General features: G+C 37.0%; 1 protein-coding gene across 2 annotated transcripts in view; it reads right to left on the reverse strand.

Annotated features, from left to right (window-relative positions):
• Window positions 1-1,829: 1,829 nt before the first annotated feature.
• The window catches only part of LOC132667946 (protein eyes shut homolog), a 577,410-nt gene continuing 562,734 nt past the window's right edge, over window positions 1,830-16,505 (reverse strand). For both annotated transcript variants that reach the window (XM_060617196.3, XM_078447046.2), the window contains 2 exons: window positions 9,487-9,648; window positions 1,830-3,298 (listed from right to left, as the gene is read on the reverse strand). In XM_060617196.3, the coding sequence (XP_060473179.3) occupies window positions 2,109-3,298; window positions 9,487-9,648 (1,352 nt within the window). In that variant the 3' untranslated portion in view covers window positions 1,830-2,108. The remainder of the gene's footprint in view (window positions 3,299-9,486; window positions 9,649-16,505) is intronic.

Genomic DNA, 16,505 nt, shown 5'->3' on the forward strand with positions numbered 1-16,505 from the left:
GAGAAAGGAAGTACTCTGTGGATCCCCAGAAGACTTACGGGCTCTCAGAGTTCCTTGTTTTACACTTAAGGAAGTGCTGCTTTAAGGATAGGCACTTTGTATCATGAGAGAACATGTGGCCTATCATGGGGGTGTGGTTCATTGGAACTTTGGTAACCTTTGAGAACAGCTTTATTAGCTTTATACATAAAATATATGTAAAGTGAGATCTAATTATCAGCCATCAAAATGAATTTTTTAAAGATCAGTTATTCTTATGATCTTAATATCACCAAAGTTAGGGGCGCCTGGGTGGCGCAGTCGGTTAAGCGTCCGACTTCAGCCAGGTCACGATCTCGCGGTCCGTGAGTTCGAGCCCTGCGTCGGGCTCTGGGCTGATGGCTCGGAGCCTGGAGCCTGTTTCAGATTCTGTGTCTCCCTCTCTCTCTGCCCCTCCCCCGTTCATGCTCTGTCTCTCTCTGTCGCAAAAATAAATAAAAAACGTTGGAAAAAAAAAAATTAAAAAAAAAAAAATATCACCAAAGTTAGATGAAATGGTATGGGCCAAAACAAATTTAGGTCCCAGTTTTTCAGCCAATATTGTTGGAGTTTTCTTACATGGTTTCTGTTAAAAAACAGAACAACACACACACACACACACACACACACACACACAGCCTTGGAATCAGTAGACATTCTGTAGTTCTACCTTACATTATATTTTGCTCATACACTTTTTCTAATGTTCATATACCCGGGGGTATGTTGTGTGCCATTGAATGGTGCCAAAGTTCTTTAGTTCTGGGGCCCTCCAATAGTATCTGTAGCCTTCTGATTGCAATGGTGTAGCAAAAACAAGTGCCCCCCTGCAAAAAAAGTTTTTTTAATTCTTCAAATGATAAATTGCTTAGTTTCTTTGTATAGACTGGAAACTGTACAGGCAGATTTTGCTTAATAGCAATGAGCAGCTAACCATGCACCTGCCCCTTTATTTGTAAACCATTTTCTCCATTTAATAATTAACGTATCTTTCCTTTCAAACTTCACATGTTGCTTATTACCAAGGTAATATTTTTTATCTCCAGGTATAGTCATACCTATTAGTGTATTGTGTCAGTCGTGTCGTCATTTGCTTTCTTGGTGGCCAAATTGTCATAAATACCACACTCTAAAAATGCTAAATAACAGCAGCGATAACTACTTCCCAATATGCAATGGTGGGGTGGGGAGAGAAAATGCTATCTACAATTATATCAATAACTGGTGATTGGGTAAAAGGAATTTTCTCAGGTTACTATTTTTGATGGCATAGATACGATCAGTACAATAATTTTTCAATGGCATTATTCAGAACCTATTTAATGCCCAGTTTTGAGATCTGTAGACTTGAAAATTTAGGTGTAAATGAAGTTTAATTTTTAAATTTGATCAGTTATGTAAGAACATGGCTTAAAAAGTCAAGTAATTTTATAAGGTTTGTAAACAAAACCCAGTAATGTTTGCACTACTCCTCTCTAGAGGTTACTATTTTCAGTTTAGATATTTCTTAGGATATGTGTCTTCATATTTGTGACATGTATGCTTTAAAATAGGTTGCAACAATTGTATCTATTAATGTCTTACTGTGGGATTTAAATGTTTAACCCTCACCAGCCAACTCCTTTCCTCCACCTTCCATCTTCCCACATTCATGCAATAACTGATTTTAGTCCATATTTAAATTTCATATTATTGCAATCATATAAATATTCATAACTGAGCCATACAATAGAATATGATTGTGTAGTTTTTTTCTTATATAATTTTTATTTTTCCTTTGGTTAATTTGCTTTTTATTTTATTTTTCTTTGTATCATTTAAAACTAATTCACAGATGAATAAACACTACATGAACTAATGGAGTGAAAACTTTCGAATCAACATGTATTTATAGATATTGGATGTAGGAAAACCAACCAAAATCATTTCTTTAGCTATATTTTATAAGCTTATAAATACGGTATGTTAGCATTTAGACTATTTCAGTTAATAGTAAATAGCTGATTTCTAGTAAACAATGTGCCACAAATAGCTATCAAAATACATTTACATATATATTTTGTATATCGAAATTACCAGTATTTATGTCATTAATTTTGTTCATCTCCATTAAAAACATTATATCCTTCTGATTTAATTAATTCAATTTTTTTTGAGTCCTGAAAAAATACATCTTTAATTTTGCCAACAAAATCTCTTTTAAAAATCTCTTGAGTAACAGTATTTACCTTTCGGCCATATTCAAAGCCCCCTAGATAACTAATGCCATCATAGTTTAAATCAACAAATTTTTTGTGTGGATCAGTATCCTCCAAGAGAATCAGGTTGTTATCTAGGTAGGCCTTAATAACAGTCTGATTTTGAATTACACTTACATGGTGCCATTTATTACAAAAGAATGTGCCATTGCTATAGATCATAGGCACAGATATGCTTTTTCCTAAGTTAACTGCTATTTTCAAGGACTGATTATGGAGACCAATTGCCAGAAAATCATTTTCTTCCTTTTGAGCTTTTCCTATCCATACAATTAAGCCTTCTGTTTCAGTAGTACTGAAATTTAAGGATATAGTAGTGAACTGAAGGTTTCTCATTCTGTAATCTGGATCAATGTATTTAATATAAGAATTACCCATAAATTTTGCAGTTGAAAATGAAGTTTTGTTTTCACAATACTTTCCCACCCAACCCAAAGCACAGAAACAATTGTAAGAAAATGATTGGTCGGGTATACATAGAGATTGGTGGAGACAAAGATTATTTGAACAGTGCACAGACTGGTTACATGTATTTCCAGTCCAATGTGGCAAACATTTGCAAGAAAAAGTTGTGCCATTTACTATACATTCACCCCTATTTCTGCACACCTTGTACCCACAGGGGGTCCCATCACAGTCACCTACATTTGCTCCGCTTTTTGCTCCTAATTCAGTTAATTTTAACTCTTGATTATTTATAATAACTTCTCGGACACAGCCCTGAAAACCTGTAGGTTCATTTGCTATTGACATAGGATTTACAAGATTTAAAGATGGCATTCCTCCAACATAGAAGTCAGTATTTGTGTCCAGGGAGCTCATTTTTGCATTGGCTTTTTCTGTTACATTTATCCCATCGAGATCCAGGTAGCCTTCCGCACCAACTCTTCCTGCTTTAATCACATGCCAAATACTTCCATTAATAGTCACTTTTTGGAGAGTTTCTAGAATGATAGTTCTGTCACCAAGGTTGTAGCGAAGTTGAACAGAACCATTTACTAAGGAGATACATAAAAAATCACCTGTTGAGAAAGAAAACCAGTTAATTAGTAACAGGAAAATGTTACTCCATTAAAAACTCTTGCCCTTTTTGGCCATTTGAGTAAGTTTTGGTTTTGGGCAAAAAAAGGCAAGTCTTGATCACAACGTTAGAGAATTTTATTTCCATCTACAGATGAAAATAAATGGGTATTTATTCATACATATATCCTGTATTATTCAGGAATTGGCCACATAAGCTTTTCCTAGTTGTAAATATTTTACATTGAATGAAATGTATTGTGGTACTAAGTTAAAGTGAAGTTTACCTTTAATGATTTTATCTAGTTAAGGATGAATGTGTAAAAAGTTTTTAAGACGTTTTACTCCAAACATCTGATTCTGCTTTTTTGACAGAGATTGAGGCAGTAAATAAGAGAGTTAAGAACAGTTAATATGGGTGCTATGAAAAAGTTTCAGCCATGTCCTTGGCATCAAGTTCTGTCTACAACTACACACATCCCTAGTTGAGATCTCTCTAAATTTCGTATCTCAGTTTGTGAACTTTCTCCCATACACCTGGCATCTTCCAGTCTTTGCAAACTCAGTGAGTCACTCCCTCATCCTCCAGTTCTTCAAACTCAAAATTTAGCTGTGATCCCTGATTCCATATATTTTTTTGTTCCACACAGAAACAGATTTATTAACATTTTGGTTCACTGCAAACATCTTGATTCTGTCCGCCTTTGCCATCTTCATTAGATTCACTAGCTTTATTTCTAGCTCAATCTATTTGCTAGAGCCTCTTCACTCTTCCTTCCTAACTGAATTTCCAATCTTAACTGAAGCTAAAGTGATCTTTTCAAGTGAAAAGATCTGGTCATTATACTACCCTTCAATGGCATTTGCTGTTGCCATAAAAGCCTAAAATATTTAACATCTACAGAGACTCTGCAGGTTTCCCAGCCCCTTTCTCCAGCTTCACCTGGAGTGTATTCTCCCTCTTCCTCCACTCTCTTTACTCCAGCAACACTGACCTTGTTCTTGACTCCGAACGTTTGTGCACATTTTCTTTTTCTGGGAACACTCCGCCTCATCCCATCTCATCTAGGAAACTCCTATCCTTCAGGTCTGAGATCAAATGCCACTTCCTCAGAGAACTGTTCTGTGATTCCACAGAGCTGGTCAGGTTTTTAATTTTATTTTATTGATAGCACATTTCTCTCCTTCACAATGTTTACCTCATTTTATAATTATATAGTCATCTGGGAACAAATATGAATAAATATCTAGCCTGTGTATGAAGCTGCAGAGAGGCATTCAAAGGAAAAGTAAATGCAGCTCTCTGTGCCAAGAAAAGAATGTGGCCCTTCAATGGCAAAGCTGCTTCAAGAAGTTAGCAAAGTGGTTTACATAACAAATCCTGCAGATGTCTTCCTCAAGATAGCATTTTCCCTTCTCCCTAACATTTCACAACCAATAAAATTTCTTATCCAAGGAGATTTCTTGGCACATGCTGTTCTTCCTTTTCTCCTGGGGCAGTGCAACACTGCCTCACCTCTCTCCCACAGTGTCCTTTCCTTCTACTCCCCTTTGTGGTCCCCTTCCCACCATTATTCTAAGAAGACTGGAATATCTAGCAGGTCTATAGTCCTACACCTATGATTTCAACTTGAGAAAACTATATGAGCCCATGCAAAGTATGGTTCTCTGAATCATTTTCCTCAGAGAATTTCTAGTGACTATAATCTGTCATTACACCTGTGATTATTTAATAGGTGCCTCATCCACTAGCTCGTAAGCTTCATGGAAACAGGGTCTGTGTCTGATTTGGCCCAACGGTTTATCCCCAGCACCTAGCACAGCACCTGGCACATAATTAGATGCTAAATAAACAATTATTGAATTAAGAAATCACCTTTAGGAATGGCTGGGTGGCTCAGTCTGTTAAGCATCTAAATCTTGATTTTGGCTCAGGTCATAGTCTTGGGGTTGTGAGATCGAGCCCCATGGGGGCTCCATGTTGACTGTGGAGGCTGCTTAGGATTCTCTCTCTCTCTCTCTCTCTCTCTCTCTCTCTCTCTCTCTCTCGCTCTTGCCCTCACTCTCTCTTTTTCTCTGCCCCTCCCCCACTTGCACATGCTTTCTCTCTCTCAAAATAAACTTAATAAAACCCAAAAAACAGTAAAAAATGATTAGGAAAGCTAAAGTTGCAATCTATAATATCAAGTTGCCAACTCTAAGAGGAAAGAGAATAAAGGAAGGCTTATTTTAATGCAGTTTTGCTGGTATGTTGTCTTATGAAGAACTGACCAAAAAAGGTGTTTTTCTTTTCCCCCTTTGTGTCCCTGGAAGCTAAGATTGCTCTTGTAACTGTACTAACAGATTTTGTCATGCAAACCTTTTATTTTAGTTGACTAGAATATGGTGCTGTAGTCATGGGTTGTGAGAACAGATTGGCATTAGGATAAGTATATGTTAGAAATTGATCCCTAGTGGACAGTCCTTACAAGAAACTGAACTCATAAATGGACTGAAGATCATAAATGAATTCACTGTTGCTATTGTTCTTTAAAAAAATTGTTTTTAATGTTTTATTTATTTTTGAGAGAGAGCACGAGCCGGGGAGGGGCAGAGAGACAGGGAGTCACAGAATCCAAAGCAGGCTCCAGGCTCTGAGCTGCCAGCACAGAGCCTGACAGGGGGCTCTAACTCACGAACCATGATATCATGACCTGAGTTGAAGTTGGATGCCTAACTGACTGAGCCACCCAGGTATCCCTGTTGTTATTCTTTTTAATGTTTATTTTTGAGAGATTCGAAGCAGGCTCCACACTGAGAGCGGAGAGCCCCATGTGGGGCTTGAATTCACCAACCTCAAGATCATGACCTGAGCTGAAGTCGGACACTAAAGGGACTTGAGCCACCCAGGCGCTCGGGATGACTAGGCTTTTTAAAAACATATTTGTGAGGCTTATAGCTATAGCAAGATGAATTCAGGCTATCCATGATCAATTTGTGCTTAACATAATATTGATAATTTTTATGTATCAAAACACTTTTTCCTAAAGATCGCAAAGGGTGATCTCTTTTTTTTTTTTTAGAAAGGGTGCAAGTGAGCAAGAGGCAGAGAGCGAGAATCCCATGAGGTGCAGAGAGGGAGAGAGAGAATTGGGACTCACCCTTGGGGCTCGAGCTCACCTGATATGGGGCTTGAACTCATGAACCGTGAGATCGTGACCTGAGCCAAAGTCTAATGCTTAACCGACTAAGCTACCCAGGTGCCCCACATTCACTTTAAGATATTAAATTCTTACCAGCAATGGATAAACAGGTGCCAAGGATTTATTTCTTTAAAATTTATTTCCAAAATGAAAGATCTAAAATCAACTAGCATAATTTTGAAATTATCATTTTGTTTCAAATTTTATGTTAGATTATTAAAATTATTAACCTCAAAATAGACACAGATACTTTATTAATTGAGAATTTGGTCTTCTACATATGAAAACCTAATTGGTTCTTGACGTCTAAATTTGTCTTTTTTTACATTGTGTACTAAGTGGGCACTTTTTACTGAAAGTTCTTCTTAGCAGAGAATCAGCTAGAAGACTTAGTTAAGGTTACATTAAGCATAACTCATAAAGAAGGTAAAAAGTATGAGAACATCACTTGTATTTTATGCAACCTTAAAAAAATGAAACATATGTTACCACTTCATTACACCAATTGAACACTAATAAATAAGTTTATGCTTTTCATCTGATAAGTACCTTTTGGCTAATCTGAAAATGTAAAGCTTAGATTTTTAATATTTTACAGTTTTCGTGATTTTCCTACATAAGTGTCAAATGCAGCACCAACCATGACATGAAAGTAATAAATCTATTTTTATCTCTTTTTGTAAACAGTGTCTAAAGCAGAGAAAAGGAAAATCTTGACTGACATGAATTGAAATACAATGCCACTTAATAACAGATGAAAGAAAATGTGCTCTTGTCTTCCTACATATGTTAATATGTACGAGCTTTTTATTTTACATACATAAACACAAATATGTATCTAGTGTACTAATTATAAAACTATAGTACAACATTCTTGGCCAGTACTGTTCCAAATATATCTTGATTTTATGCCCTTATCATACAAAGGTTAATCCTGAGGTTTTTTTATAAACAACATAACTAAAACTGATTGTTTTTTCTATAAAGTTTATTTATTTTGAGAGAGAGACAGAGAGAGCACGAGTAGGGGAGGGGCAGAGAGAGAGAGGGAGAGAGATAATCCCACACAAGCAGGCTCGACCTGTCAGCACAGAGCCCTACGTGGGGTGGGGTTCGAGCCCACAAACCATGAGATCATGACCTGAGATGAAATCAAAAGACGGATGCTTAACCAAGCTAAGCCATGCAGGCACTCCTAAAGCTGATTGTCTTTTAATGTCTCTTGATTTATAAGTATAAATTTTCTGTTTATGTACAATTCTTCCTTTTAGCATTTTCACAGGGAGATTTAATCATGAATTTAAAATAAAATATCAACTCTCAGGAAAACAGATCTAATGTATATTTTGTAGCTCAATCATGTTATCTTTTTTTTTTTCTTTGAAATTATCTTTTCTCCTTGAAATTATTTTGAAGGTATTTTACCAGTGCATTGAGATGGAAACACTTTAGTCTAATTCCCTGAATTCTAATCACTTAGCAACATATTAAGACACCTTTAAAAGAATACTTAGATTACATTGTGAAAATCAGGAAACCATTTTTGTTGACTATGGGAAACTAAGTAAGCTTATTTAATTATTTCCCAATACCAAAATTTCATTTTCTGAGAAACAAGATGAAAGAACAGCCAAATATAAAATTTATATATTTTGCAACAGAATTATAACTATAAAACCAAATGTCTTTGTCAAAATTCGGGAGAAAAACCTACGAAAATGGAAACCAACAGTAAAGTAATAAAAACTCAAAAACAATTTTTCAAACTGGAGCATACTACATGGATATTTTTATTCCATATTGCTTTGCAATGATTGTGCTACTTTTAATAGTTAAAAATATTTTGGGGCGCCTGCGTGGCTCAGTTGGTTAAGCAGCCGACTTCGGCTCAGGTCGTGATCTTATGGTCCGTGAGTTCGAGCCCCGCGCTGGGCTCTGTGCTGACAGCTCAGAGCCTGGAGCCTGTTTCAGATTCTGTGTCTCCCTCTCTCTGACCCTCCCCCGTTCACGCTCTGTCTTTCTCTGTCTCAAAAATAAATAAATGTTAAAAAAATTTTTAATAAAAATATTTTTACCAACTTATTTTGGAATGTGAATCCTAGGTTTACTATTTAGATAACAGAATAACTTAAAGAAAATTTTTGGAATTCTAAATGTGGGTGGATTTACTGCAAACACATCATTCATGCCTTCCTTTCCTTTATTTTTTATATACATATTTTGTTCCTTTTGACATAGGGCTATTGTGCTTGGCTTCAACCTCTTTTTTTTTTTTTAATTTTTTTTTAACGTTTTATTTATTTTTGAGACAGAGAGAGACAGAGCATGAACGGGGGAGGGGCAGAGAGAGGGAGACACAGAATCTGAAACAGGCTCCAGGCTCTGAGCTGTCAGCACAGAGCCCGACGTGGGGCTCGAACTCACGGACCGCGAGATCATGACCTGAACCGAAGTCGGCCGCTTAACCGACTGAGCCACCCAGGTGCCCCTCAACCTCTTTTTTGATGGGACGGTTATACAGTTGAGAATATACTGTATGTGAATTTTGCTAACTTCATTTCTAACATAACTCTTGCTATTTTATTTTTTTTAATTTATTTCTTATTTTTTTAATGTTTATTTATTTTTGAGAGAGAGACAAAGCACGGACAGGGGAGGAGTAGAGAGAGAGGGAGACACAGAATCTGAAGCAGGCTCCAGGCTCTGAGCTGTCCGCACAGAGTCCAATGCGGGGCTCAAACCCAGGAACCATGAGATCATGACCTGAGCCAGATGCTCAACCAACTGAGCCACCCAGGTGCCCCACCTCTTGCTATTTTACTAAAATTTATATTTAGGGAGTCAATTCGTAAACATTCACTTGCAGCGATAACAGAACATTAGAAGTATCAAATGTTTACATATTTTATAGGCTAGGTGACTTAAAGAAATAAAAATACTCTATTATATATTTCTTAATTAGGAATTCATTACGATTTTTCCCCCTGCAAATACCCCACCAACTTTACCTGATTGTGCTTTTAAGTGCTGTGCAACATAAAATAAGATGCCATCTGCAGAAAGAGGCTGAAACTGCAACTGAATATGTGTCTTTTTCTGAATACGGAAGGAAGCAAAAGACATCCAGGATAATTCATGGCTTCTGAAAGATGGATCACTTATAGATAAAGCTAACAAAACAAAAACATGAATTAAAAAAAATTAGTATTGCTCATATATACAGTATATTTAATTTTATCATTTAAGAACTTACCTTATCTTCCAAGAGTTGCTCCTTGCTAAATAAACTGAACCATGGTAAACTTGTTCTAATCCCACTAAATGTGGGCTTATTGTAATGGGGCCAATTACTGAAAAGCCTTCTATTCTGGTAACTCTGCTCCTTTTGGCTGGTACTGTGTGGCATAGATCCTCTGCTCTAGATCGATTATATTATAGAGAGGCATCAGATGCATAGATTATGAGAATGTTTTATTCTTATCTCACAAAATTGAGATTCTTGGGAATGTCTTACATTAAAAATGCTTCCAAACAGATGATTCCAATTGTGCAAGATAGAAGATACCACTGTATGAATTATTCTTTAGTTTTTTATTTCTGATTAAAATGTAGAATGTAATCAAGTCAAGGTATGTTTAAAGTGACTATGTAAATGGAAATAAGTATCAGTTTACTTGAGAATAATTTAGATCTTATCTCTTCAGAAAGTACTAACCTTTGGGTTTTCCTTTATGGTAAGTCTAAGTAAATTCATTTCAGTATAAATTGAAGTAGAATCATTATATAGATTTATAATGTCTCATATATTACTTGTTGCTTCTGTGTGTTTATGAAAGGAAGAAGGAAAGTTCTGAACATTTGGCAGTATTTGTCTCTCTGGAATCTATAGATTCTTTGTACCTCATTTTATAATGTGACAGTGCTTCTTAGCTGGTTCACCATATATCATTGACCTAGTTATTTTGCCTATTCCCCCTTTGGACCAGGCCTGTATTGTTGTCCTTCGGTTGACAGGTAACTGGTAGGTGTTTATTCAAGAGGTGTTGGCATTTGCTGATTTTTAAGCAATACACCATTCATTTTGACTTATTGCAGTTCAAAATGGTAGAGGTTAGAATCTCCCAGTATGACTCGTAAGAGTGTAAAGTCCTATTCCTCACTCCTAGACCAGACCCTTAATAGAGCTGAGATGGGGTCTAGGAAGTATATTTTAAAAAAACACCAAGGTGTTTCTGGCATAGGTGTTACTTGGACCATATTTTCAAAAACACTGAATTAAGGTTTAAGAATACAGGGGTAGTTTAAAAAGTGAAAGTCCTTTTGAAGTCATTTTTGTAAGTATTACTAAGGTAAACATAATCATTATAAGACATTTAAACACTATGGCAGAGGGGCGCCTGGGTGGCTTGGTCGGTTAAGCGTCCGACTTCGGCTCAGGTCATGATCTCACGGTCCGTGGGTTCGAGCCCCGTGTCGGGCTCTCTGTGGACAGCTCAGAGCCTGGAGCCTGTTTCAGATTCTGTGTCTCCCTCTCTCTCTACTCCTCCCCTGTTCATGCTCTGTCTCTCTCTGTCTCAAAAATAAATAAACGTTAAAAATAAAATTAAAAAAAAAAACACTATGGAAGAACGTAAAGTAAAAAGATGAAATTCCATTGTTCTTTCTCCTCTCTTAATTCCCATAAGCCACTGTTAACAGTTTATTGAATATGTAGCCAGTTTATTTTCTGATGCACATATAATTAATGTGTGTGTATATCTAACATCTGATTTATTTCACATAAAAGAAACCATATTATATACAAACTATGCATAATGTATTTACTTTTTCCACTCAACAATCTATCTTCATGAGACTCTGATATTAGCATATTTCACCTATTGCTTCTTATGCTATTATACTAAATGTTATCGCACAGTATTTTTAAAAATAAACTGTATCTTTAGGGAAATTTTAGGTTCATAGCAAAACTGAGCAGAAAGTACAGTTTCCATATACTAACCTGCTCTGCATCTATAATCCCACATATATAACCTCTTCATTATCAACATCCTGCTATGGAGTCATACAGTTGTTACAACTGATGAACCTACACTGACATATAATTCTCATCCAAAGTCCATGGCTTACATTAGGGATCATTTTTGGTGTACATTCTGTGGATTTTGACAAATGTATAATGACATGTATCTACCATTATAGTATCATACAGAGTAGTTTTACTGTTCTAAAAGTCCTTTGGGAGCACCTGCGTGTCTCAGTTGGTTAAGAGTCTGACTCTTGATATAGGCTCAGGTCATGATCTCACGGTTCATAAGATCAGGCTTCACTGTCAGTGCAGAGACTGCTTGGAATTCTCTCTCTACCTCTCTCTCTCTCTCTCTCTCTCTCCCTCTCCCTCTGCCCCTCCCTTGCTCTCTCTTGTGCACCCTCTCTCAAATTAACTTTAAAAAAAATCCTCTGCTTCACCCATTTATCCCTCCTTAACAACTGGTAATCACCAATATTTTTATGGTCTCCATAGTTTTGCTTTTTCCAGCATGTCATATAGTTGGAATCACATGGTATGAAGCCCTTTCAGCTTGGCTTTTCTTCAGTTAGTAATATGCATTTTAAGTTTCCTCCACGTCTTCATGTCTCATTTCTTCATAGTTCATTTCTTTTAATGCTGAATGGTATTACATTGTATGGATGTACCACAGCTTATTTATTCATTTATCTACAGAAGCACATCCTGGTTGCTTCCTAGTTTTTGCAATTATGAAGAAAGGTGCTATGAATATCTGCATGCAGGCTTTTTGTGTGGACATAAATTTTCAGCTCATTTGGTTTAATATCAAGGAGTGCAATTTCTAGATCATTGGTAAGAATATGTTTACTGTTGTGAAACACTGTCCAACTGTCTTCCAAAGTGGCTGTACCATTTTGCATTTCCATCAGCAATGAATAAGAGTTCCTGCTGCTGCTATACCCTTGTCAGCATTTCGTGTTGTCAGTGTTTTGGATTTTAGCCTAAAATGGTGTGTAGTGGAATGATATATGTTGATACATCCTAGAGAGAAAAATTAGGGTGTATGCACGTGGAATTAAGGGAGGTGATATTTGAATAAAGAACTCATGAAGGTGAATAAATGACCTCTGTGGATCCTTGGGGAGACAGAAAATAATGAGTTCAAGGCCCATGAAGTGGAAACTTTCGTGCCATGATCAAGTGTGACTAGAGAGGCAATAAAGAAGGGGAGAGTTTTAAGAGAGAAGGTCAGACAGGTTATTGGACCAGATCACATTGTCAAAAAGTGAGGTGTTTCAGAGTTTTCCTACTGGCAAGCTAATAAGTTAGTTTGCCACATTTCATAGATAATTGCAGAAAACATGAAACACCTGGTTCAGAGACAAAGGACAGTTTATGACTCATAGCATAGCAGTACAAGAGTATCATAAATTTTGTGTCAGTTTCAGGAACCCCTATTCTCTTAGAAAAATGTGAAGAGGACCAAGTAACACCTACACACACATAAGTGGGTTGCTTAGAGAGGAAATCTGAGCTTAGAGGTCCAAGTCTTTTATAATGGGCAGTGAGCATGCCTGCTCTTAGCTCTGAAGGAAGACACCGTCTCTGTCTTCCAAAGCAGGAAACAAACTGGCTCTTTTCTTCAAAGTTAATATTATCAGTAGTGAGATGGATGTACATGTGTACTCTTCAAGTGCACAGAATCATTTTCTCAAAGATTTGTAGTATTTCCGTATTTCTGCAAAGATTAAATGATTTGAATCTGGTAATACAGAAACATCAGATGGATCTAAGTGGAAGGTCACTCTACAGAATACTCTCAAGGAGATGGAAAACAGATAAGATGGAGAAACTGTTCCAGATTGAAGGAATCTGAAGAGACATGAACACCAAATGGAACATACATTCCTAGAGGGCATCCTGGATCACAATGAATAAACATATTGTTGGGGCGGTTGATGACATTTGAATTGGGTCTGTGAGTGGGATGGTAGTTTGTACTAAGGTTAACTTCCTGATCTGGAGGTTTGTATGCTGGTTATATAAAATAATATCCTTTTGTTTGGGGGAAATAACCACAGGGATGTTTAGAAGTGATGGGGCATCACATCCTTAGATTGCCCTTGAAAGGTTCAGAAAAATACTAATAATGACAAATGGTGTGTGGGCATGTGTGTGTGTGTGACACACAGAGAGAAGAAAATGAAATATAAAGGAAATAATTGGAGAATATGGATGAGGGAGATATGGGAATTCTTTTTATTACGGCAATTTTTCGGTAAGTTTAGAAGTATTCCAAAGTAAATTATTAAAAATTATTTTCTTTGTTGTTTTCATTATACACTTCTTTAAAAAAAATTAATTTATTTATTTTGAGAGAGAAACACACAGAGAGAGAGGAGGGGAAGAAAGAGAGGGAGAGAGAGAACCACAAGTAGGCCCCTGCCCTGTCAGTGCAGAGCCCAATATGGGGCTCGATTTCACGAACAATGAGATCATGACCTGAGCCAAGATCAAGAGTCAGATGCTTAACCAACTGAGCCACCCAGGTGCCCCATACACCTCTTTTTATAAGCACTTTCAACCCTTAAAGTACCTTTGTGTTAATTGGACAAAATGACTTTTTAAACACCTCAAAACTAAGCTCAGATACAGCAAATAAGGTATGGACTAAAAAACCAAAACAAAACAAAAGCCTCAAAGATGAAGATTAAACTGATCAACATTAAACTGATCAGCATATGATCTAGTCCTACCTGTTACTGATGGGAAGGCAGGATTACCTTGTTTTTCCTCTGAATTATAGCTTTGTACAAATCTGTAAATGTTTATATAATATCATTCATTCCCTTAGCATTTACTGTGGCTGTCTTATGGCCTAGTTAATATTTGTAAATGTTTCATAGGTCTTTGACAAGTATGTGTATTGGGAAATGCTGTATTCTTTATGCTCATTATGTCAAATGAATTGATTGTTGTCTAAATCTTCTATATTCCTCAGTGATTTCTGTCACTTGACCTATTATTGAATTCCAGATCATATATCAGCCTACTCAACTACCCCCATGAAAGTTTAAAAGTCATCTCAACTGTGTCCAAACTGAGCTCTTCATTTCTCCAAAAATATATGCTCCTTCCATAGTCTTCTTCATTTTAGTTAATGGCAACATCATCCTTCCAGTATCTCAGGATAAAAACTTTGCAGTTATCTTTGACTCTTGTCTTTCTTCCTTTCACATGTGATCTTTCAGCAAATTGGGTATGTTGCATTTGGTTGTCATGTCTCTTCAGATTCCTTCAATCTGGAACAGTTTCCCTATCTTATCTGTTTTCCATCTCCTTGACAGTATTCTGTAGAGTGACCTTCCACTTAGATCCTTCTGATGTTTCTGTATTACCAGATTCAAATCATTTAATCTTTGCAGAAATACAGAAATACCACAAATCTTTGCAGAAAATTATTCTGTGCACATGAAGAGGTACACAATGTACATCCATCTCACTACTGATAGTACTAGCTTTGATTACTCCTATTTGTGTTTGATAGGTTTCTTAAAAAAAATTTTTTTAATGTCTACTTTTGAGAGAGACAGAGTGTAAGTGGGGCAGGGACAGAGAAAGAGGGAGACATGGAATCCGAAGCAGGCTCCAGGCTCTGAGCTGTCAGCACAGAGCCTGACGCGGGGCTCGAACCTGCCAACTGTGAGATCATGACCTGTGCCAAAGTCGGATGCTCAACCGACTGAGCCACCCAGGTGCCCCATGTGTTTGATAGGTTTCTTTACTTTAAAGTCACTCAGAGATGGTCTGGTGCCAAACCAGATAAAGACACTTAGACATGGTAACAGAGTAAACTGGAACAGCAGTACAGATCTCTTGAGGACCATACACTACATGGCAGTCAACTAATGGATTATGTCCTATTAATACAGATTTTGGGATGTCACTGTCACAACACTGAATAATAACAAAAACATATTTTCAATACAGAAATCTCAACAGCTTTGCTTGCAGCCATTTATTTCCAGGTACTGTTAGATTTGTAATATGATCAGAACAGCTGACGATGTCTCTGGCTTTTGACTCTGAAGCTGCAATTACTCAAGGTTACCCTTACTGCACCCTTATTTTTCAAATAGGAAACAAATCTTTCCACACAACCTCCTGCTGTCTCCTACTGAATGTATGGTAAGCTACAACATCAGAGAAGGTGCTTCCTTTCTGGTAAGTATGAACGTATGTCAGCATGGGCAGGGGTAAGGAACTCAGACTCTGATGTGCTGTGTTACGGTAGGTCAGAGAGGCAGGGAAGCATGATTTAGTGTTGGGTGGCTGGGAGGTAAGGGGGGAGACAGATTTATGAGAAGTGGTAATAATTAACAAACTACAAATTACAAAGCCCTATGTAATCTTACCTAATCCTAAAAACGCTGAGATAAAATCTATCATTGCCTCTATTTTATAAATGAGGAGGAAATGGAGGATCAGACATGTTAAGCAACTTGTCCTGCATTACTTTCAGTAGCTGGCATAGAAGGAGTAGGTTCCCAAAGAACAGAAACACAGACAGTGCAAAACAAATGACATAAGGTAAGAACATGCTAAGAGCTATAGGAATCTTCATGAAAGACGGGGCACTTGAGCTGTGGCTTGATAAAAGACAGAATTTGGGAAAAGTCCAGGTTCTCCAGCAACACATACAAAGTTGTTCTGACAGTGAGTCATCTTTAGGAGACTTTAATAATCAATATAGGTTAATTAAGAAGAAAACACCAACACCCCTCTTCTTGGATAAATGATCTAGTGGTTCTGGCCAACAGCCTGAGGGATGGTCAGTATGAGGGGCAGTTACAGAGGGGACAGTTTTTTGAGAGGAATAATAGCTCATAACTCAAGTGATTTTCAGATTACACAAGCTTCACTCATGGCCATCACTTTTATGACCTCGTTTATTATAACTAGGATTCCCTGAGAAATTACTAATATCTATATTTACCACTGTTTAACAATTGTGGC

This window comes from Panthera onca, chromosome B2, assembly GCF_046562875.1.
Source record: "Panthera onca isolate mPanOnc1 chromosome B2, mPanOnc1 haplotype 2, whole genome shotgun sequence".
NCBI classification, from domain to species: domain Eukaryota; kingdom Metazoa; phylum Chordata; class Mammalia; order Carnivora; family Felidae; genus Panthera; species Panthera onca.